Source organism: Ipomoea triloba, chromosome 7 (genome assembly GCF_003576645.1).
Source record: "Ipomoea triloba cultivar NCNSP0323 chromosome 7, ASM357664v1".
NCBI classification, from domain to species: Eukaryota; Viridiplantae; Streptophyta; class Magnoliopsida; order Solanales; family Convolvulaceae; genus Ipomoea; species Ipomoea triloba.
Window position 1 is genome coordinate 3,788,535 of NC_044922.1, and position 23,217 is coordinate 3,811,751.

At 35.6% G+C, this 23,217-nt stretch overlaps 4 protein-coding genes across 4 annotated transcripts; 2 read left to right on the forward strand and 2 right to left on the reverse strand.

Moving 5' to 3' along the window:
- The first annotated feature begins 972 nt into the window (after positions 1 to 972).
- Positions 973 to 7,091, forward strand: LOC116024772. The gene is made up of 2 exons (XM_031265763.1): positions 973 to 1,294; positions 6,410 to 7,091. The coding sequence occupies exons 1-2, from the start codon at positions 1,127 to 1,129 to the stop codon at positions 6,968 to 6,970; spliced, it is 729 nt and encodes a 242-aa protein (XP_031121623.1). The 5' UTR covers positions 973 to 1,126; the 3' UTR covers positions 6,971 to 7,091.
- A 1,977-nt stretch (positions 7,092 to 9,068) lies between these two features.
- LOC116024937 (mitochondrial import inner membrane translocase subunit PAM16 like 2-like) lies at positions 9,069 to 12,197 on the reverse strand. Its single transcript, XM_031265976.1, has 5 exons — positions 12,058 to 12,197; positions 11,153 to 11,224; positions 10,374 to 10,461; positions 9,657 to 9,787; positions 9,069 to 9,400 (listed from the first exon to the last, which is right to left on the reverse strand). Exons 2-5 carry the CDS (start codon positions 11,153 to 11,155, stop codon positions 9,278 to 9,280), a joined length of 345 nt encoding a protein of 114 aa, XP_031121836.1. The 5' UTR covers positions 11,156 to 11,224; positions 12,058 to 12,197; the 3' UTR covers positions 9,069 to 9,277.
- Positions 12,198 to 12,542: 345 nt separating this feature from the next.
- On the forward strand, positions 12,543 to 17,792 carry LOC116024712 (U-box domain-containing protein 52-like). The gene is made up of 10 exons (XM_031265687.1): positions 12,543 to 13,088; positions 13,826 to 13,938; positions 14,063 to 14,184; positions 14,484 to 14,698; positions 14,782 to 14,851; positions 14,991 to 15,279; positions 15,429 to 15,530; positions 15,600 to 16,028; positions 16,461 to 17,213; positions 17,527 to 17,792. The coding sequence occupies exons 1-10, from the start codon at positions 12,920 to 12,922 to the stop codon at positions 17,596 to 17,598; spliced, it is 2,334 nt and encodes a 777-aa protein (XP_031121547.1). The 5' UTR covers positions 12,543 to 12,919; the 3' UTR covers positions 17,599 to 17,792.
- Positions 17,793 to 18,499: 707 nt separating this feature from the next.
- LOC116025450 (pollen receptor-like kinase 4) lies at positions 18,500 to 22,916 on the reverse strand. The gene is made up of 4 exons (XM_031266679.1): positions 22,568 to 22,916; positions 21,688 to 22,014; positions 20,133 to 20,699; positions 18,500 to 19,412 (listed from the first exon to the last, which is right to left on the reverse strand). The coding sequence occupies exons 1-4, from the start codon at positions 22,914 to 22,916 to the stop codon at positions 18,745 to 18,747; spliced, it is 1,911 nt and encodes a 636-aa protein (XP_031122539.1). The 3' UTR covers positions 18,500 to 18,744.
- Between the last annotated feature and the right edge of the window lie 301 nt (positions 22,917 to 23,217).

Here is a 23,217-nt window from a genome sequence, read left to right on the forward strand (position 1 = left end):
CGATAAAAATAAATTACAAAAATACTTTAAGAGTTAAGTAAATAGCACAATATGCTTATGCCCTTATATGTCATTTTATATATAATGAGTTAAGAGTAAACATTTAATTTAACAAACATTTTTATAACATAGTCAGCTATCAACTATCAATTAAATCAATCAATTATCAACTATCAACTAATTAACAGTTTATTGCCAAACACCCTCATTATAAATTTAATTTGTTAAATAACATGAACTAAGACCTTCAACGCAAAACACGCAACGTACTCCACTAGGTTTTATTCTCGAAGTAGTTGGCCGCGAACATCATACTAAAGAGTCTCATCAATTTCAATTCGTTAATGTGAAAACATGTATTATATGGAGTGATGAATACGTTACTCAGACAATACATTCAACATCTATTTTAAAGACACCTACCTATTAGATCTAGGGTGTTTTGGGTAGGTAGTGGTACATGATACAAATCCGTTAAATAAACATAAACTAAAACCTTTGACATACAACACGTAATAATTAACGTACTCCACTAGGTTCAATTATATTCTCAAAGTAGTCGACCTTGAACATCATATTAAAGAGTTTCAATTACGTTAATTTGACAGAACACGTATTATATTATAATTTATATTGAATGAATATGTTACTTAGACAATAATGTAAATTTAGCCTTTGTTTTAGAGACACATATGCATCCAACGTCGATTCCTATTGGATTTAAGTTTTTTTTTGGTATAGTGGTAGCTGATATAATTGTGAAGGGAGGAAGAAAAAGGGAGTTGTTGGGGGGAATAAAGAAACTTTAAAAGGCAAATATTTTGGAAAAGAAAAAAGATTGAGACACTGCACACATGAAAAGACCCATGCACATACACAATAATTATTAATTATAATGCCAAAGTGGATGTATATATGTATGTGCATTAGCTAGCTTTCCCTCTTCTTCTTCTCCCTTTTGTGTGCTATAAAGCTTGGGGTTGGGAATGGTTTTGGCACTGAAATCAGTCCAAGTTCATCCCCCCAATATTGCCATAAACTATTCGTCTCTTTTTGGGGCACTCTTTTATAAATTGGTTGAATCCCCAATAAAGAATTGCCCTAATTAACTTAGAGAGTAACAATAATGGAGTGGAAAAAGTGTTATTTGGATGTGATTTTGGTCCCTATTGGGTGTTTGATATGCATTGGGTATCATGTTTGGTTGTGGCATAAGGTCCGGACTCAGCCGCTCACCACCACTATCGGCACCAACGCCGCCGGCCGCCGCCTTTGGGTCTCTGCCATCATGAAGGTATTAACACTGCCTACCATTTCTCTTTACATATGTACAATCCAACTATCAGCTTAGATTTTTAGTTAAGATGGAGCATATGCTTCAATTAATAAACTATAAATCATATACGTATACATTAATGGCTGACCGATAAAATTGCATTATTTAATTAATAGAAAGTGTTAATTTTAACCAATTTTTTTTTCCTACAAATAATAATGATCCCTAATTAAGCACAATCACTCTTCATAAGTTCATAGCCCTCCTTGGTCCATGGCTGACTTAATTATATTTAAATAACAATTATGATAGAGTTAATTTCATTTTTGGTCCTAGATTTATATGTGGCATTCCACTTTTAGTCCTCTTTTATCAAAACATCCACATTTAGTCCTAGCATTATTGTGGCATGACCATTTTTGGTCCTTCGTCAACAAAATTGTTGAAATGTCGTTAAATACAAAGGCATTTCGGTCTTCTATTACAGAGTTTTTCAAAAAAAATAAACATAAAAATATAGTGGGGTCAACTTACTTTGTATAAAAATGATTGAAAAACAATTGTATTTAACAAAATTTCAACAATTTTGTTGATGGATGACCAAAAATGGTCATGCCACAATAATACTAGGACCAAATGTGGATGTTTTTATAAAAGAGGACTAAAAGTGGAATGCCACTTATAAATCTAGGACCAAAAATGGAATTAACTCATTATGATATATAATTATATATGTGAGAGAGAAAGAGAGTTGAACAAACTTAAGTTTAGATTTATTTTTTAATGAAGAGACACAATTTCATTAATTAACGGTGTACAATAACACTAATTATATGTTGATACACTGATTAAAATTATTTTTCCTGGAAAAATTAATGAGATAAAATTCAGTTATATAACTAGTATTGACAATAATCCTTACAAGAGTCAAACCTTTAACTGATTCATTTGTTTATCAATTGTCTCAAACTATTGGATTTAACTAAATTAGAAAAAAAAAATTAACATATTTACTCGATTAAGTTATATATTAAGTCAAAGGTCTTTGTGGTCAAATGGCATAGCTGTGGCCCTCTAAGTGAGAGATCACAGGTTTGATCCCTATTCCCAAATGAGAAGTTACAAGTTCGAATCTCAATGGGGCCGCTGACCCTTTGTGCACAGAAAACACAAAGTACTTTATTAGTTCTTCACCATTAAAAAAATTGGATTAAGTTCATGCATATATATATAAATTCTAAGTTGTAAAACTCTTAAAAGATCCCCATCATAAATTATCTCCACGTTTGAAGCATAAAAAAGGCTATTAATCATCCATTTCTACTTGCTAATGAAAGTTTGGTCTAAAAGTATATTCCTTTCTTTTTGAGTTTTGACCCAAAAGAAAAAAGGGGCAAAATGGGGAAAGGAATTTTTAAAATATCTTTTTTTTTTCCTTGAATTGTTTCTGTTCTGAAAAATTGGTTCATGTCTATCAATTTTAGCAAAGTAAGTTCCTTAGTTATTGATAATGTTGCATATTTAGTCCTTGACATTATATAATACAAGGACGGAATGTGACATTATAAACAATTGAGGAATTAAATTTGTTAAATTGATAGAGAGGCACCAAATTTATAGAATGAAAACAATTAAGCGATTAAATTGTAATTTAAAAAAAAAAAAAGTCTAACGGAGAGTCATATCAAATTACAATTGTGCGATTGATTGGTATGAATTAAGATGAGAGTGTATACATATATGTGTGTACGTGCAGGCATTATCATTCATATCATATCACCTTTGATGAGATGGAACATATGGAAATGCTGTCCACCTTAAGGTTAATAATGCAAATATATCTTTGCAGCTATCCATGATAATAAGTTCATATATTATTACATCTAATAATAATAATAAGAAGAAGAAGGTAAAATCAATTATTTTATTTTTAAATTATTTTTGAGTTATAAATTTAATTATTTCGAAATTTTTATAAATATAGTTATTTAATTGTTAAATGAATTATCAATTGATCCAAAAACAAAATTCCTCGAAAAGGGTAGTTGAATGTATGAAGAATGTTTCTTGCATTAGGATGGTATCCTCTTGTTTTAAAAAATGGATTAAGAAATACAGAACAAATACTAAAACTAACAAAATATAAGACTTATGTGGTTCAGCAGTTTACCTACGTCAGTAAAATAGTTTCTTTTATTAATTGTGGTGATTATACATCTAGGGTTACAAGTCTCATATTTATATGTAATCCTAATGCTACATTTACAAAATTACTCTTGTACCGTATCACGGGTATGTTACTCCCACACCCTGCACCACTGACCCACTCAGCGGGCCTAGTTCAGGTTTAAACCACAGAGAAATGTGTTAGTTCTTGCTACGACGCCCCAACATCTATCATCTTCTACTAACATATGAGACATACACAACACCCTAGCTAGTAGAGCCCCATCTATCGCGCGTTATCTTCTTAGTACGGTTTATATCTCTTATGTGGTTTAGGAGCTATTACACATAAGTAAGGTTTACTTAGTACACATCTCAAGTAGTAACATGGGACTTCTCTGGTACAGTCACCCAAAAAAGAAAAAAAATGGGCCACAATATTTTTTTTTTCAAATAATGCTATTATTCCCTTCTAAATTTACCTCTACAATGTTGTCCTCTTGATGTGGTAAAAAAAAAAAAAAAAAANAAAAAAAAAAAAAAAAACTTTATATTTATTCGCTACTCATAAATCGGCTAACCCCATCACAAGGTAAGAAAATAATGAATTTATTTATTAATTAAATAAAAAGAACCAATATTAGGAAGGAATCCTTTTATTCTTCCAATAAATTATGTCATGTTACACCAGTTTTACTCTTACAAATACACTTATCCCTATGTTCTAACGAGTTAGTGTGAGAAATTAAAGATATATAGTAATAAAAATATCTATTTTGTCACAAAGGTTATCTAGGTTTGATGTTGATTAGTCACTTTAGTTGTGTTTGTCATGAGTGTAGACAAAGTATTTTTTTATCATATCCCTTGATGTCATCCACCTAGGAAAATCAACCTAGTGGAAATATATCAAGAGTACAAACTTGTGTACCCCATTAGTGGGTGGTGCAATTATCACAAGAAAATCTTTATTATTATTTGTGTCTTTTCGATCTCTAGTGTTTGAATTTTGTATAAGTTTTTAAATACATTTTTAATACATATATCTTTTAAGATAAATATAAAATAATAAATATTTTATTTTAATAGGCTAAGATACCACATTAGTATCTTTTTGTACCACATTATATATATTTTTTTTTGATTGACCAGGAGTTCATTAATATATATTACTCATCAATGTGTGACAATACACAAATTGTCAAAATAATGAAAAATAAAAGGCTTATTAGTGGAAAAACTTGAACTTTTTGTGTCCATAATTATATATCAAACATTTGTATTATGTGACAATAATATGTAAAGGAAAATGATATTTTTAATCTCTGAATTATATAGAAATAGCACATTTTGTTCATCAATTATAATGTCGCCACTTTAATTTCGTCTATCAATAATTTGTGAAGTAGTTAGATTTTTTAATCTCTAAATCTTGTGTAGCGATGGATAAAAAGTAACTTAATAATCATAACATTTTAAAGGAAAAATTATAATTTATGATTCTCAAGTATAGACCAATTATAAATGTTACCCACAATTCTAAGTGGTATATATTTTGTCCTCTGAATTGTCAAATTTTGACCATATATTATTTCCATATATTGTAATTTATGCTCCTCAAGAGGAACAATATATAACTACATTTTAACAATTTAGGGACAAAATTTATATCATTTGAAATGTGACATTTATTTTTTGAAAAACTAATGTGACATTTATAATTGCAATTTTTTTGACTCTCTATTTGAATCAATCCATTTTGGTAGTGACTAGGTACATTCCGACAACCGGTTCATAGTATCAGCTAGCAATATTAATAATGGCATCCTTTTCAACTTTTATGCTTCTATTCAATTCGTTGTTTCAATTTGGCCATTGTGAAATCCAATATATATCTTGCGTGGAATCCGTGTCAGACATAAACATTTTTTCCTTAGTTTCCACAATTCCACGTACTCGATTTGCTGCGTCAAACCCAACCCCCTTTGCGTTGTGGTAAGTTCAATTCTGTCGTGCTATGGCGACCGCAAACATATATGGTGCTCTTAGATAATAGATAGACACAAGGTATCATAGTAAATTGTCGAGTCAAAGGTAGTTCAATTAGTTTTCAAATAAAAAATTATACTCCTTATTATCTAAGTACATAAAAGTGAATGTTGACCAATGTAGCATAGAAATTTCGGGTTAAAGACTGAAATGGAAAACAAATCAAAAGAAATTACAAAAATAAGACACTTTTCTGTTTGGTTTTCAAAAAATTTCTATTTTTGTCAATATTTTTTGGGTTGCTTCCATTTCAGTCTTTAACCCTAAGAATTTTAGATGGTTCATTGTTGACACAGTTTTTTACCTAAGGTGTTGTTGTGCTCACAAGGAGCTATTGAATCACCGTAAGTTTACCCCCCTCCTCCCCAAACAATTACTTAAGTGTGGGAGCTCGAGAGAAAGAGATTAGCTCCACCATAGTCACGGTAGGTCCTAGGTGTGGGAGTTCGGGAAAAAGAGATTTAGGGTGCGTTTGGTTCGTACATGGGAATCGGAATCGGAATGGGTATCAAATACTTGGTAATGGTAATGGGTTTTGGTGAAAGTATTTTGCATGTTTGGTAGTTGGGTGGAATGGGAATGATTATTAATAGTTGAGGAAGAAAGGAGGAAGGAAGATGAAACCCTTATTTAATAAGGGTATGAGTTTTCTCATTAATGGAGTATTCCAAACCCATAGTAGCATTCACAAAACCTATCAATCAAACACAAGCAATCACTTTCATACCCATTCCCTATACCTAAATCCACCAACCAAACACACCCTTAGTTTTTTTGCACCTAAGGTAGTATCAGAGTACATAGATAAAAGGTTTTATATATGAACTAAGTCATCAGCATAACGAGCACGTGAACATATTTTGGATAGTGAGATTATTCATTTATTATTATTTATAAAATCACGCTTTTGATCCTTAGGATAACGAGAAGAAAAACATATTGGCGGTCCAAACCCTCCGAAACACGATCATGGGGTCAACCCTAATGGCCACCACCTCCATCCTCCTCTCCTCCGGCCTAGCCGCCGTGATAAGCAGCACCTACAGCATCAAGAAGCCGCTAAACGACGCCGTGTACGGCGCCCACGGCGAGTTCATGGTGGCGCTCAAGTACGTCGCCCTCCTCCTCGTCTTCCTCTTCTCCTTCCTCAGCCACTCCCTCTCCATCCGCTTCATAAACCAGGTCAACTTCCTCATCAACTGCCCGCCGGACAGCGCCGGAATCGTGTGCCCGGAGTACGTGTCGGAGCTGCTGGAGAAAGGCCTCACGTTGAACACCGCCGGAAACCGCCTGTTCTACGGCGCGCTTCCGTTGATGATGTGGATTTTTGGGCCGGTGTTGGTGTTCTTGTGTTATGTCACCATGGTGCCTGTGCTTTATAATCTGGATTTTGTTTTTGTTGGCGCTAAAGGGAAGCAGAAGATGAAGCCTGATTATCATGAAAATGACGCTCATAATAATGGGCCTGTAAATGTGTAATAATGATAGTGTATGATAATAATAATGAGATAAATTAAACCTTGTGTAGTAGTGCTTGTAATCTTGTGAACTTTGTCTTTCTATTTTTAGATTATGGTAATTTAAGTATGATTTGATATTATTCTCTCTATCCCTTTATTTTTAAGAATGTTTATTTTGATCTAAAACAAAATAAAGATCTTTTATTGCAACGACTCTAACCATTGGTCTAGTGAATGAAAATCTAACTTAAACCCATACGGGCTTAATTCACTAATTCAGTAGGTAGTATTTGGAATAAGAGATCAAGGTTCGAGCATCGGCAGTGGCAATGTGGGAATATAATTATGCTCAAAGTGGGCAGATTTCTTGTGTGCCCCGGCATTTGGCCCTATCTGAACCATTGAGTCACCGTGATTTACATCCCTCCCAAATGCTCTGTCGGGCCGGGGTGTGGGGGGCTCTTGGGGTTGGAGATTCAACCTTTTGGGAGAAGAAATCTAACTTAAGCCTTACTTCTAATGGAGGTAGGGTAGGGGTTCGGGTTTAGGTTTAAAAAAAAGATCTAGTAGGAGTGGAGTTTGATTTCTACCGCGAACATTTGAGGTTTGAGTTTGGGTTTGGGCTTTTTATTTGCATAAGTGTATAATTTGGTGTGCTGATGAATCTCTAACTAGGGAAAAACAAAAAGATCTTGTAGTCCATTTGGAGGCCAAGTTCATACCATAAACATTGGGGATTTGGGTTTGGCTACTTGCGTGCAAAAGTGTATAGTTTGGTGTTGAGTCTCTAACTCAAAAAAAAAAAATGATATTGTAGTCTGCGTGGGGGTCCAATTCTTGCCGTGAACATTGGAGGTTCGGGTTAGGTTGCACTCCTTGTGCACCACATGTGCACTAGGCAAGATTGGTCTTCGTTTTTTTCAAAATTGTGGACCCACGCAAAACCAACATCACTACAATTGTGAACCTTACACCGCCGCCATTGTGAACCCCACACAAAACCAACATCACTACATTATAATTGTGAACCTCACACTGTCGCCTCCAATCATGACCTTTAAGTGACGAACCAACTACGCTAAAAGTGACGAACCATCTACAATAATGATTGCCTGAGAGAAAGGAGCATTTTATTCATAAACTAAAATATAGTATACATGCACAAATAAATTTGTTACATTGTTAAAAATCAAAATAATTAATTGAATAATTGACTTGACAACACGACATTTTAAATTTGATTCTTTGTGAGAGTTGTCCTTTTACCTTCTTGATTTAAACTGGTCAGCTATGAGCACCATACACTAACTTACCTCTTTATCTCTAACTAAGATCACAAAGTAAACTTTACCCAAAATGCACCTTCGAGTAGCAACTCCATGCTTTCTCGTAATTTTTTTTTTATATTAAAAAATCACTTTTTTATTGACAAACTCAGATTTTACACCATAAATAAAGTTAATACCACAAATGGTCCTCTGACTTTCATTTTTACCACAAATAATCCTCCGTTAAAATTTTTGTTAAATAGGTGTTAAATCTAGTGGTATTATCGTCAAATTGATATATATAATGGTCATAAAATAAAAATGTTTAGAATTTATCACCAACAAGCATAATTGAACAATTAATGAATATAAATACTCCTAAATAGAAAGACAATACACCTTATTCTCGTAATTATGCATACAAAATGAAGATTTAATATTATAGCTAAATGTTTAATTTTAATTTAACCAATGGATTAAAATGGAAGACATTTGTTTCAAAAACTTTGCTTCCATCATTTTCATGATTGTTCAAACATGGCCGATTAATAGTTTTCACTCTTCATTAATAGTCAAACATTTTGTTCCACCATTGAATTAATATAATTATTCAAGTATAAATTACGAACATTAATCATATATTTTTATTTAATTTGTCCATTTATGTGATTTGTCACGTCCATTTTGTTTTTATACTACGTATTTATTAACTTAATGTTTATTAATATTTGAAATTAATTATGTTATCATATAATTCTAAAAAAGAAATAATCATAATAATATTAATCAATTTGACAATATTAACACTAGATTTAACACCTATTTAACATAAATTTTAACATAGGACTATTTGTGGTCAAAAATAAAAGTCAGATTATCAATTATGGTTGAATTGAAAGTCAATGACTAAAAGGAATACTAACCCATTAGTCAGATGACCATTTGTGGTATTAACTCCCATAAATGTACACTTTTTCCAGACTAGAACTTAAGCATGTTAGCAACAAGCCAACAACAAAGTAAACACTACAATTCTGCACTTATTTTTTATGTTTCTTTCACTTTGTCCCCTGCTCTTTAGCTTGGTTCACTGCTTCCAAACACTCCTTTGCTCTCTGAATCTTTGACTGCAGATAAAAGCTCCCATTTTTCACATTTCGCTCGAACAAGTTGTCGTACTTCTGCAGATTAGCAAAGGAGAAAACGAAATTATACGAATGATTGAATGGCAGTACAGGCACACACACACTTGGAATTATCCTCGTGTGATATACAATACAAGATCGATATGCAAATGACAAAATTCTACAAAGGTTTGGAACATGAAACTTGCAGGCACGCCAAACGACTCAAATCATACATGTATGTATGTATATATGTATGTATGTACGTACACATGTACAAACTGAGGAAGAAGAAATTAAGAATGAGAACAACCTGCAAGATTTCATCCCATGTCGAATTCTCGGTGACACCAAGAATTTGTCTCGCTTCTGTTTCAGTCATGACCTTACCTGTTTTTATAATGTTCTGGGCTGCCTCCTGAGCAACACCGCTTTTTGAGGCATCTGAAGTCATTTGAAACTATGTATGATGTAAAGATATAGATAAGATATTATACGTAATACAATCATATGGCATTCGTTCATTCTAAACATTCTCGGTTTGCTCACCATTTTTCTCATACACTAGCAATCTTAACCAACAAGAAATTGAATTGGTTTCAACCAATAAACAAGCTATTAATTATGACGCATTGACGCTAACTGTTGATTATGGTAGTAACCGTCAATTATGAAATTAGCTACTAATTATCGTATCATATCTAAACTAGTGCTAGAATGAAAGGAAGCAAGGAACTATCTGACATATTTCTATCGAGGCAAAAGTTTTTTAAACAATACAATATAAATAAAGTTGAAAAGTTACGAGGCATTCGAAAAACATACACACTGTCTCATAAAATAACACAACTAAACAGCCTTGATTCTAGTCATAAGCATATTAGCATGATAAGTAAAGGAAGAGGGATCCATGAATGACTACCACCACATAACCATTTATGCAGGACTTTATAGATAAGTTTCATGCTCATTTAGATGAAAATTATTTGACTTTATATTGATTATTGAAATTCCAAAAAAAAAAACTTACTTGCCAATGCCTGACGATATGCTTGAACAAAAGCCCTTGCTAGTATTGAGGAGCCCATCACAATCAAATTTGCAATAAATTTTGAAGCCTGTGAAAATGGCAACAAAAATCTTGAATATGGAAAGCAAATACTTGAAGAAATAATAAACATAGGAATTGATTTTTTTTTACAGGAATTAATAATCAATTCACAGATAGTTTACTCATATAGCCCTATATCTGATCCATGGTGATTTTTTATATTTCAAGATCTGCTTAGCTAGTATTCCCTTTGACAGACCACTGATCTATGGTATTGCTAAGTCAAAATGTATTTCTCAACCAACCCCGCCTCCAAGAAAATTAAACTGCATAACTTTGTTGCAATATATAATAAAATGTAGTTCCTTTTCCTCTAGCTTGGAGCTGAGGAGGATCGATATCATTGTAATCCAGTTAGGACAGCAGGCTTTGCATTTAGTATTACATTGTGGAGCTAATCAAAAGAAAACACAGTGGAATACAAGAAGTGCATATTTAAGATATAGCATTGAGGGGGGCAACCCCAACCAAGTTAGTCAGACTGTTGACTTGGTAACCACAACGTTATATGTTTGACTCCCAGCGGGAGCAGCCTATTCGCTTTCTTGGTTTGAGTCGACCGGTTAGGGCTACAAGGCGAGGTTCACCCAGTGCACACCCTTGAGTAGTGACTGCGAGTTTCCCTCGTTACTCCCACACAAAAAAAAAAAAAAAAAAAAGAGATATAGCATTGAGAAATTATCAAACTACAAACATACCATTTCAGAAATTGGGTGCAAAGATTCCCAATGCGGAAGCTGAATGCAGAACTGGACTTCAAAACAAATATCCTATGATAAGACCAAACACCACAAAGTGCAAGTACATTAGAATTTTAAAATCAAAGGTTGAATATTGTGCATTATGTCAACTGTCTTTGAGCCAGAAGATGGCATCTCTAGTACTCTTAGTACTAAACAATTATACATAAAGTGACAGTGTCCATTACTCTCCCAGAGCAATAAAAGTAAAGCAATGCATATCGCATTTGGAGGGAAAAACAGGAAAAAGAAACAGCTTATTCTCTAGTATGGAAGCATATCTAGATAACAAAGCTTTTAAAATTTTCTCAAGTCTTTGGATATTCGGTTTTCCCAACTGTTAGCTTCTTCAATTATTTTATTTTATACAATAATAATGAATCCCTAGAGTAAAACTAAACTTTGCTGCCATTTTCAGATCCCAGATATAATCACTCTGAACTCTGCTTGCAAAACACTGACACAGGCAGATGCGAATGACTGAAAGTATTTGTCCCACATAGAAGTGCTCAGTCATTGCCAAATTCAACATAGGTATATACCACACAGGGGCCTTAATTCACAGAAAGAAAATCCACTAATAATCATCATCCTATCTAGCCTATTCACTGCAAAGACTGCATATACAGAACAAAAAAGGAAGTGTAAATGATTATATAATTCGTCAATCAAGCCAAGACCTTGACTCCAGACAAAAGCTAACTCTTAAAAGGAATTATAGAAGCGCGTATCCACAGAAATGACACAGTTCACAGTGTAATACAAAGATAATCATGGTTTGGTAAACATTAATCGAGCCGAAGAATAAAAAAGAACAAAGATTAAGAATAAAAACAAGGTTTTATGAGACAGAAAGATCAAACCTTTGAATTAATTTGTCTGATCAGACGGGAAGAATCGAGTGAAAGATGAATGAGATTAGAGAGAAGCAAGAGATATGAGAACAGGATTATTTTTTCTGGAAGCTACGGCGTCCGGAGTACAGCTAATGCGCTAAATAAACTGAATTGGCAACTTTGAATGGAAATCGACTCCTTATAAATTTATTATTTATATTTATTTGTTAAATTTTCTAATTAAAAATTAATTTATTACGGAGTATTTTATTTTATTTGTTAAATATAATTATTATATAATTAATAATTTATTATTTTACCAATTTATAAGTAAAGGTCATATTCTCGTGTGGATAGTACTTCTAGTGCTGATGCATTTTTTAACATTATGTGGTTCATTTATGCATATTTTATGCGAAACAAATTGGCTCTAAAAAAAAATAAAGAAGTAAATGTAATATTTTATTTTTCTTCATCGCCGTCACAATTATTCCGGTAAAGTTGCAGCGATGAGTGAATAGCCCATGCAAAGCAGTAGCCATGGAAAATCTCATAAATACACAGCCGCTAAAAGCGGAGCTTCGTTCGCACATTTCAATGGTGAGGATTAGAGTCGAATTGTCTTCTTTGAACGAAGGAAAGTTATACCTCTTTCAATGTCTTTCTTTGATTCCCCTATTACAATTTTTTAGAATTTACTGCCATTTTCAAAGAGAAATTCGAGCGAGAAAGGTATATCGGGAGAAAACAATTCAAAAACCTGGGATTTTGTTTGGTTTTTGGGAGTGAGGATCGGAGATCAAAAAGCGAATTGGATTTCAATTGCGTATGCCCCTGGAGGGTTTGGGGGATGCAGAGAAACATATGAAAAGGAGAAGGAGGAGGAGAGATGTGGGGCTCGTCGCCAATAACGAACCTTCAGCCTGGGAGAGATAAGAAGTTGATAGCCGTTGCCATTGACAAAGACAGAGGAAGCCAAATGGCTCTGAAATGGTCAATTGAGAATCTCGTTGCTAAAGGAAATGCCTTACTTTTACTCCATGTTAAACTCACCCAAAGTAATTATCTCTCTCTCTCTCTCTCCCTCTCTCTCTCTCTCTCATATGGATTTATGAATGTTTAATTACACAATATAATGTGTATAGGCAACGTGGATTTTGATGAGTTATAGCACACACTCTTGCCCACAAAAAGGCAAAATCCCTAGCCCTGGGCCCACTCCACCTTACAGGATTTTAGAAAGGGTAAATCATGGTGATTTAGAGGTCCCGCAATGGCAGCCACCTCATAAGAGGGTGAAATTCTCACACAGCCGCTGCCCGGCTGCTAGAGCATACACTCTAACATCATGATTTGGGGGTGTTAGAGTAGTTTTAGCCAAGGAGAAATGAAGTTTTATAAATCATAGAATTTTGCTTGAAAATTCCAAGGTTTGTTCTTGTAACCCATGTTGCTTGCCCCATTCTACACTATATGTTTTGTCAAATGTTCATAACTATTTATGAAGCAATTTTTCATGTAAGAAGATGGAAAATTTCAGCTGACATTTTGCAGAGGCCATGCAAATTACACTGTTCTGAAAAAATTGTCTTGTTAGAGATTGTGGTTTTAGCATTGGCCTAGCATATGCTCTCAACATTCCCAAATTTACCTGGTTTTCATTTTGTATCGAGTTTTTTCAGCCATTAAGAACAGGTCAATTATGCAGAAATGATCAGAAGTATTCAGAACCTATTGCCTTGTGTCTTGAAAGGAAATTTCCATAACCTGATTCAACGATGTGTTATTGATGCAGGACCAAACCAGAATTATGATATTTGTGATGAGAATGGATTTCCAGTTAGAGAAATGGATCCCCAGTCGAGAGAAGTCTTTCTTCCTTTCCGTGTCTATTGTACACGCAAAGATGTTAGTACTGTGCACTGAGATGCTCTTTTTGATTGCGGGACCAGAAAAAAAAAATGGTTTGTTTACTGATGATTATCTTCACGCACATTACATGCCTCTAAAGTTTATAGAATATAATTTGCAGGTACAATGTCATGAAATCTTGTTAGAGGAAGTAGACCCTATTAAAGGAATTATTGATTATGTAAATCGAGTAGGGATAGAGATACTAATTCTTGGTGCTGCTGCAAAAGGTGGTCTTCTCAGGTATATATATATGCATTTCTCTTTTGTGTGTGCTCTTGCATTTAATTTAGTAATGAAATGAGCTTTCAATCCTTTCATCTCATGACTTCCCGTTCTTCATTTTCTTTTAGTCTATAAATGTTTGGCAGGTTATGGATTTTACAACTAAATAACAGAGTTGATTATTGATCATAATTTATAATCATAAGCTTACGAAACAGGACCTAAGAAGTTATATTCCATTTGAAGCATTAATTAAGGATCGTTAGCAGAAACATGTCCATAAGTGTTCTAATTTCAGTTTCCTTTTTTCCATGAAGATTTAAGGTAAAAGATATTCCTGGAAGTGTGTTAAAAGGGGTACCTGATTTCTGTACTGTATATGTTATTTCAAAAACTGGGAAGATATCATCTACGCGATCTGCTTCTCGTCAAGTGTCATTCACTCATCCGCTACGCCACCACCTGGTGCGACAACATAGTGCAAACTCAACTTCAAGTGAGAGGCTGTTTCCATCTGCAGTCAATTCAAAGAGTTAGTGTTCCGTAGAAGCTTTGTTGGGTTCTTCACTTTTTCTTCTAGTCTAGCACGTGCTAATCCTGAATTAGTTTCTACAGCTGCTGAACTTTCTGGGAATTCGAGGTTGTTGTCTGAACCATCTCCTGGCGGTTTACAAAATGACATAAAGTAAGTCAGACGATGGGATTCAAATTTGGTTAAAATTCGTGAAAATGGGTTTAGTCTACCACGAACCCTGTTTATTTCAACAGTATATATGTTGGTTTCCGTTTCCAAGGCCTAATTGGATGTCAATATTTGCAAACAGGTCTCCATTCACTCACAGGAGAGGACCAAATGGCATACCATATGAAATCTCGAAACCAGATACTGACATATCTTTTGTCAGTTCTGGTAGGTCGAGTGTTGACAGCATTTTCCCTTCATACACTGACAGCTTTGAAGATGGACCGAACCCTAATCGGCTCTCAGGCTTCTCAGACTTTGACACCAGTAGTTTTGATTCCATGAACTTTGGTCGGAGATCATTGGACAACTTGACATCTTCTGAGTACTCATTTGCTTCGGAGAGTGATAGAATGTCTGTATCAGGAATGGTAAGGGTACTAAGACTAATATTTACATAAATTATGTACCGAGCAAGGGTGCATGGTGCATTGTGATGGAAAGAGGCTTCGTGAAATACTTTCTATGAATCAAAGCTTACTTTAAATGGATTGTGACTCGTTTTCTGCTTTAACGTTAGGATGATGTGGAAGCGGAAATGAGAAGGCTAAAGCAGGAGCTTAAGCAAACAATGGAAATGTACAGTACAGCCTGTAAGGAAGCACTCACTGCAAGACAGAAGGCATGTGAAAGACCGATTTCGTTGGAGCTAATGTTATTCTATGCATGGTCTTACGTTTTCTTTTTGCAGGCAATGGAGCTGCAACGCTGGAAATTGGAAGAACAGAAAAGGTTGGATGACGCACTTTTAGCTGAGGAAGCAGCATTGGCAATCGCGGAAAGAGAGAAGGCCAGATCTAAGGTTGCACTTGAACATGCAGAAGCAGCTCAGAAGATGGCTGAATCTGAAGCTCAGAAGAGAATCAGTGCAGAAATTAAAGCTATGAAGGAAGCAGAGGAGAAGAATAAGATGATTAGCCAATTTTCGCAAACAGATTTCAGGTACAGGAGATACACAATCGAGGAGATTGAAGCTGCAACAGAATATTTTTCAAAATCTCTCAAAATTGGAGAAGGTGGCTACGGGCCGGTATACAAATGTTTTATGGACCACACGGCTGTTGCAGTTAAGGTCCTTCGTCCTGATGCAGCTCACGGAAGACAACAGTTTCAGCAAGAGGTAATAAACTGATATATGAACACACATTTACAATTCCCGATACGCTCAATTAAGAAATAGGTTTTTACCCACAAGGATTGTAGTAAAGAGCCAAGAATTTCCACATAATGAGTATTTCCACTTGGATTATGACTAGATTAAAATTGAATGCAGGACAAGCTGGAATAGTCACATTGTAGAAACGGGGATATAAATTTGTCTTCAACCTTTATGAACCATTTGTATCCATTTGCTAAGTAATAAAATTTCGAAAAGTGGTAATAGGATATTCTTAGTAATGTAAAGTTAGCGGAGATAGTTAGGATACTGACAAGTGGTTTATTTCCTTTGTTGCCAGTTCGTGTTTTAGAATATTGTGGAGCAATATTTACAAAAGACCGCTAGGAAATCGCGTGATGCTATATTCGATTAACTATGTTTATTTGATTCCAGGTTGAAGTGTTAAGCTGCATAAGGCATCCTCATATGGTGCTTCTTCTAGGAGCATGTCCCGAGTATGGTTGCTTAGTATATGAGCATATGTCGAATGGAAGCTTAGAAGACTGCCTATTTGAGACTGGTAAAACTCCACCACTTTCTTGGCAACAAAGGTTTCGAATTGCTGCTGAAATTTGCTCCGGCCTTCTTTTTCTACACCAGACCAAACCGGAACCAATAGTGCACCGTGATCTAAAGCCAGGCAATATCCTGCTAGATCGCAATTTTGTGAGTAAGATAAGTGACGTTGGGTTGGCTAGGCTAGTGCCTCCATCAGTGGCGGACACCGTCACTCAGTATCGAATGACATCAACTGCTGGAACGTTCTGCTACATTGATCCCGAATATCAGCAAACGGGAATGCTTGGGGTAAAATCCGATGTGTATTCCCTAGGGATCATATATTTGCAGATTCTAACAGCTAAATCACCAATGGGTTTGACTCACATTGTTGAAAGGGCGATCGAGGCAGGCACCTTCGCTGAGATACTTGATCCTGCTGTGCGTGACTGGCCCGTTGAAGATGCCCTGAGCCTCGCCAAGTTATCGTTACAATGTTCTGAGCTGAGAAGGAAAGACAGACCGGATCTGGGCAGCGCAGTCATGCCAGAACTAGATAGATTGAGAACACTCGCAGAAGAAAACACGCAACCTTTCTTTTATTATCCCGGCTACTCACCAAACCATAGCCAAGTTTCCGTGTCTCAAGTAAGTCAATTCTATACTTTTGCAATTATTCTAAGCTTCAAAAACTCATCTCGTCAAATGTTTGCAATAACTCAACTAAGCCTCGCCAGTCGCCACACACTGCACAGAGTTGAATATAATCTCATTACCAGATATGGCTTTTATTCATTTAGTATAGAGTACTATTCGCATGTGTGGCAAAGGTTATATTGTACCCGTGATTTTAGCTGATTATGGATTATCAAGAATCAAAATTTCACGCCATAAACATTTGCATGATGATAAATATCGAGGTGTTTTCGGGCCTCTTAACAAATGCTTCTCAACTGTACAGGAAAATCTGAGTTTCCCTACTCTAACAGGCCATTCTGGTTATGAAAGCAGCAGGAGTTCACCAGGCTTGTAGTTCCCTATTTCATTTCATTGCCATTAAGTTCATCTGTACCCTATATGCTTTCTTTAGGCATATTCATATTTTCCATCTGTACATACAGCTAAGGTGCTTAGGTTCTAAATGTAAATATATTTATAATGCCTGTAAACCCCATGTTCTTCCTTGTGCATATTTAAGTTAAATTAAGGTAAGTTTTTATTTATTTATTTCTATTGTTGTTTGCTGAGTTAGTTTATAAATTAGGTAATCAGAGATTTTGTCACTTTTGGTCCTACAAGTTTGACGACATTTATATTATTAGTTTATGATGTGAAGATTGTCACTATAGATATATGATTCCTTTCTCCACTTTTGGTTCTTTCAATAAGAAATACTATGAAATTTCACCAAGTTTAGTTATCTGTCTTGCAAGTTATCAAAATTTATTGGTTCCTGGGTGTCAGGTGTAGGTAAGGGCACATGACCAAGCTTTATAACTGTAGTTTGAGATTTTTACCCTCTTGTGAGGGTGACTGAGTGACTCCTTGTGGGCACCAGATATTAGTCCTCTTATTTAATGGGCCGTTGAATCGTGATTTATCCATTCAGTCTTGTCAAGTTGAGGTGCTCACGGTCTTGTTGGAGTGTGAGTTGAGATGTGGAGGTCATTGATGCAAGAGATTTCGCTATCTATGGACAAGTTGAATAGAGACAATTTTTATAGTCATGCACCAACACTATGAATGCTATGCTACCAAAATCATTCATAGTATTGTCAGGTTGAGGTGCTTTCCCAATCCTATCGAGTTGAGAGGGGGAGGTCATTGACGCGACGGATTTTACTATTTGTAGACAAGTTAAATAGACAGTTTTTATAGTCATGCACCAACACTATGAATCCTATGCTACCAAACTCTTGTGCTAAAAAAGGCAATAATCAAGCAAGAATATCTCTTTTATTGAACATAATCATGTAAAAATAATAAAGACCTTGAAAAATATATGTAACAAAAAAATTCCACACAAACACCACCATATCCTCATCTCTACCTATCTACCAATAGAGAAATGAAACAATTTGGCGCCATGAATTTGAATTTAAACAATCTGTTTTAATTTCAAGGAGATTAGAAGCACGTACGAACCCTAAATTAAATTCCGAATTCCAGCAGATTGAAGCTAAGCCGTCTTGGAGAAGGAGAACTCGTCATCAGTGATCAACGCAGAAGCACAGAGATCTTCATCGCTCCCAAACGAGTAATCATCCTCAACATCCTTCTCCTTCAACTCCTCAATCCTCTCCACAGCCTCCATTATATCCCATCGTCTCCCAACCTCCCACTCGCAGCAACACATCCCGATCTTCAGCAGCTTCAACATCTCCCCTTCTCCGCTCTTCCCGCCGCGCATCTCCTTATCGAAAACCTCCCCCGTCCACTCCTCCCTCACCACCGAGTTCACCCACGCCGCCAGATCCGCGCTCGCGCCCTTCCCCTGCGCCAAGTAATTCGCCGGAAACCGCCCCGTTAGCACCTCCAGAATCAGGATCCCCAGGCTCCACACGTCGGTCTTCCGCGTCACGCGCTCGTGGTGCGTGGACTCCGGGGACTTGTACCCCACCATGAACTGCTGCGCGTGGTCCTTGTTGGTTACCGGCGCCAGCGCGTAGTCGGCGAGGAGGGGGTTGAAGGTTTGGTCTAGGAGGACGTTTGAGGATTTGAGATGGCCGTGCGGGAGAGTTAGCGTTGAGAGGTGTTCGTAGAGGTATGATAAACCCTTGGCTACTCCTTTGATGATTTTCAGGCGTGTTGGCCAGTCCAGACCTGGCTGCCCTGAACCTTTCTTGCCTGATTTACATGAAATTAGCAATTTGTGGAATGTCAATAAAAAAATGATGAAGATAGTAGAGTCTATGATTACTTACTAAAAATTTTTATAATACACTTGAATTAAACACTAGCTAACTTAAAAAATTAGCAAAACTAAAACTATAAGAGCATGTTTGGTTAGATTGAAAAAGCTTTTCTTAAATTTGTCCGTCCAGTTCAAGTAAAAACTAAGCATAAAAAGTCAATATCGCCTCCACTAAGGACAGAATTCACCCCTCATTCACCCCTCTCATATGGGATGGGACCGAGTGCCATTAGACCACAAAGTCTTTGACAATCATTTTAGTCTTTATACTTATTATTACTTACCATTCTTACATTGTAACCACAATCAAACAACAGAATCAATATTAGTAATTTCTTTTTCATAAAACAAACAATAGGATCAATCTTTTGGTAATTTTTTTCTATGAAATTTTAATTTCATTTTTCCTCAAGGAATTTTACCGAACCTTATTGAAGTTAGGTGACTAACGTTCTATTTCATGTACCTTTAATTATTATTAATGTGACAAGCAATGATAATATATCTTCTTAAGAAAAGAATCTATGCCAAAAATTTGAATATGGAAGCTAAAAATTGAAATAACTTAATATTTCCAACGGGCGCTATATATATATATATAAAAGAAATATTGTAGCTACTAGGTAGGTTGATGAAGGGGCAGAGAGACTTACTGTGTAAGAGGCTGGCCAAGCTCCCTTTCTCAACAAAATCACTAACCAAAAGCTTCTCCTCCTTCCTGTAATAGAACGCCACCAGGGGGAGAAGGTTAGGGTGTGAAAGCCTTCCAAGCCTCGTCATGTGCCCATAGAATTCATCTTTTCCGACGTTAGTCATCTGGCGGAACCGCCGCACCACCACCGACCCCGTCACCACCAACGCCTTGTAAGACGACCCGAAGCTCCCGCTGCCCAACACCTCCGCCGGGGCCCTCAGCAGATCCTCCAACTCGAACGTCTCCCTGTCCGCCCTCACGAAGTTCAGCTTTCCCTTCTCCCCGCCTCGCGTGGTGTAGATCTCTGAGGCGGAGTTCTCCGCCGCCGCCTTTGGGATTGGGACGTTGCTTTTCGCTGGGAGTTCTCCGTTGCTCCGTCGACGGCGGCGGCGGACGAGTAATGCTAGGATGGCGGCGAGTAAGAGAACGCCTGCCACGGCGGCGATGATGATTGCTATTTTGGGGAATGTTTTCTTCTTCGGCGGGCATTCTACTTTCAGCGGCTTGCCACACAATTTTGGATTACCTGATATGTACACATAAAATATGAATAATTTTTTTGAGTAATGATGAAAATATGGATACCACGATTAAATCTCATGATCTTATCTGATAAAATAGTAAAAAAAGTAAATTATTTAGTTACTTATAGCTTACAGGTTTAAATTAAGAAGGTTATTAATATGAAAAGATGAATAATTTTTTGATATTAGATATTTATTGGCAATGATTTTTTTTTTTGAAATGAAATTATTGTATATTAAGAAAATGAAATACAATGTACTATTATTTCAACTGTATTCTCACCAAAAAAAAAATTATTTCAACTGTACGTATAAAATAATCAATATGAAAAGAAAAGAAGGATTTGTTTTATAAAGTGACTTCTATAGTTCTATCATCTATGTAGGACGTGCATGGCATAATGGCATTAGTATAGCTAATCAAATCTATTTTCATATAATCTTTTCTCTCTTTGTTTTTTTTTTTAAATTTTTATTTTGCTGCAGAAGTCTATTGATATAGGGATGTTAATATGTTATTATTATTAAAAAAAATTAAAACATAACTATTTGTGCATTATTAGGTGCAAAATTTCCCCTTAATACTTATACAATGGAAATAACAATTTATTTGTCCCTCAATATCGGTTCCCATTTTTCATCTTTTATTATCTCTTAATTGTTTTTTAGTTTTTTTTTTTTTGTGAAAGTTGTAGTCGGGTTTTAAACATAATTGGTTATATTTGTATTTGATTGACAAGTTAATTCCTTTCAAAAGGCATTAGTGAAATCAATCAATTAATTCATAGCTATCAATATAGTAAATATTTAATTATCATACCGTGGATCATGGTCCACAATATGCATTGTGAACCATGGTATAGAATATGCAATTAACATATTATGTACTTAGTAATTAGTAATTTTTGAGAAAAAAATTTAAAAAAAAAAAAAACACGCATGAAATTAACCACTGAAAAGTCCAAAAATTTCAGGTAGAAAAATCCTAACCTGCAAAAATGCTGGCGTTTTTACCACTCAGATGAGGCGGTATGGGACCTTCAAGTCTATTATTAGAGAAGTCGACGTCCAAATCCTTCTGCGGGAAATCCGGAATGGGACCCTCAAACTGGTTGTTCTGAAGCTTCAACTCTGACAGGTTTCTCAATCCTGTCAATGACGACGGAATCCTCCCAGTGAACTGGTTGTTCGCCAACAGCACTCTCTGCATCGCGTTCATGCCGGAAAACATGTCGTCCGGTATCTCACCGGAGAACCGATTGTTCGACAAGAATATACCTCTCAGTGAATGGAGCTTCTCCACATTCGGAAATGGCCCTATCAGTTTTAATCTTCTATTTCAGTGATTTTTTTATAAAAAAAATTTGTTTAAATTTCGAATGTTATTGAGAATAATCTCAACCCTATATCCACCATCCACGAACCAATGAACCATAATAGATAATTAAATTTCATAAAAGCATAAAATTTATATATATATAAAAAATAAAAAAAATAAAGAAGAATTTCAAGAACCCAAGTTGATTCCCAATCAAGTGATAATTCCTTATGAACACTAGCCTCCATTAAAATTAAAATTTGGTGCCACAAGTTCCTTGAATTGGCATATGAATTTATAAAATAAAAAAAATATTTTAATAATCATTTTTCATAATACTTAAAACAAAATAAAATAAAAAAATATCTGTTAAAATAAGAATTCAAAAAATAAAGAAAAAATCCTACGATTTGATTTTTCATAATCAATTTTTTAGATCAAAAGTATATATTAACTTATGTACTTAAAAAGTTATTTATATCAAACATATATATTAACTTTTTTTTTCTTAAAATCAATTAAAAAGTAAACATAATACCAAAAAGCCGTTACCTGCAAAGTTGTTATTCATGAAGCTTATGGAGCGCAGATGCGAGTCAGGCGACAAGGAGTTGAGCTGCGATAGCGTGTCGACGTCGATTCTTCCGGCGAGTCCCATCCCTTCCAGCTTGAGTCCGACGAACTGTCCTTCCTTGCAGACCAGCCCTGTCCAAACCGCAGTACCATTATTGCAATACGGGACATTGTTGAGGCTCCAGTTGCTCAGCCGCGAGGCGTTCGTCAGAGAATCCCTGAACTTGAGGAGGAGGTCGGGGACCGACGGATCCGCGAACGACGTCGTTACGAGGCACGAGACTTGAAGCATCAAGAGCAGCTGAAAGCACAGGGACATTGAATCCATGGTGATCGATATGATGATTGCCGATTTTCACGACAAGTTCAAATTAGTTAGTTGAATTTATTGTACTGTGTGTTTGTGCGATGGAATTGAATGAAGAAGATCAGAAGGAGTAGCAGAGGGAGAAGAAGGAGGGAATATTGGGAGGTGATAGAAGCGAGGGAGAGGAGGGCATGATGGTGGTGATTTGGAAAATGAGAAATGAAAAGGGACAAGAGTGGTGAGATTGACAAAGTCCATTGAAGAGTTATTAGCTGTTTTCTTGCCATGCCCGGCCGGCTTCATATACATATATATATATTTT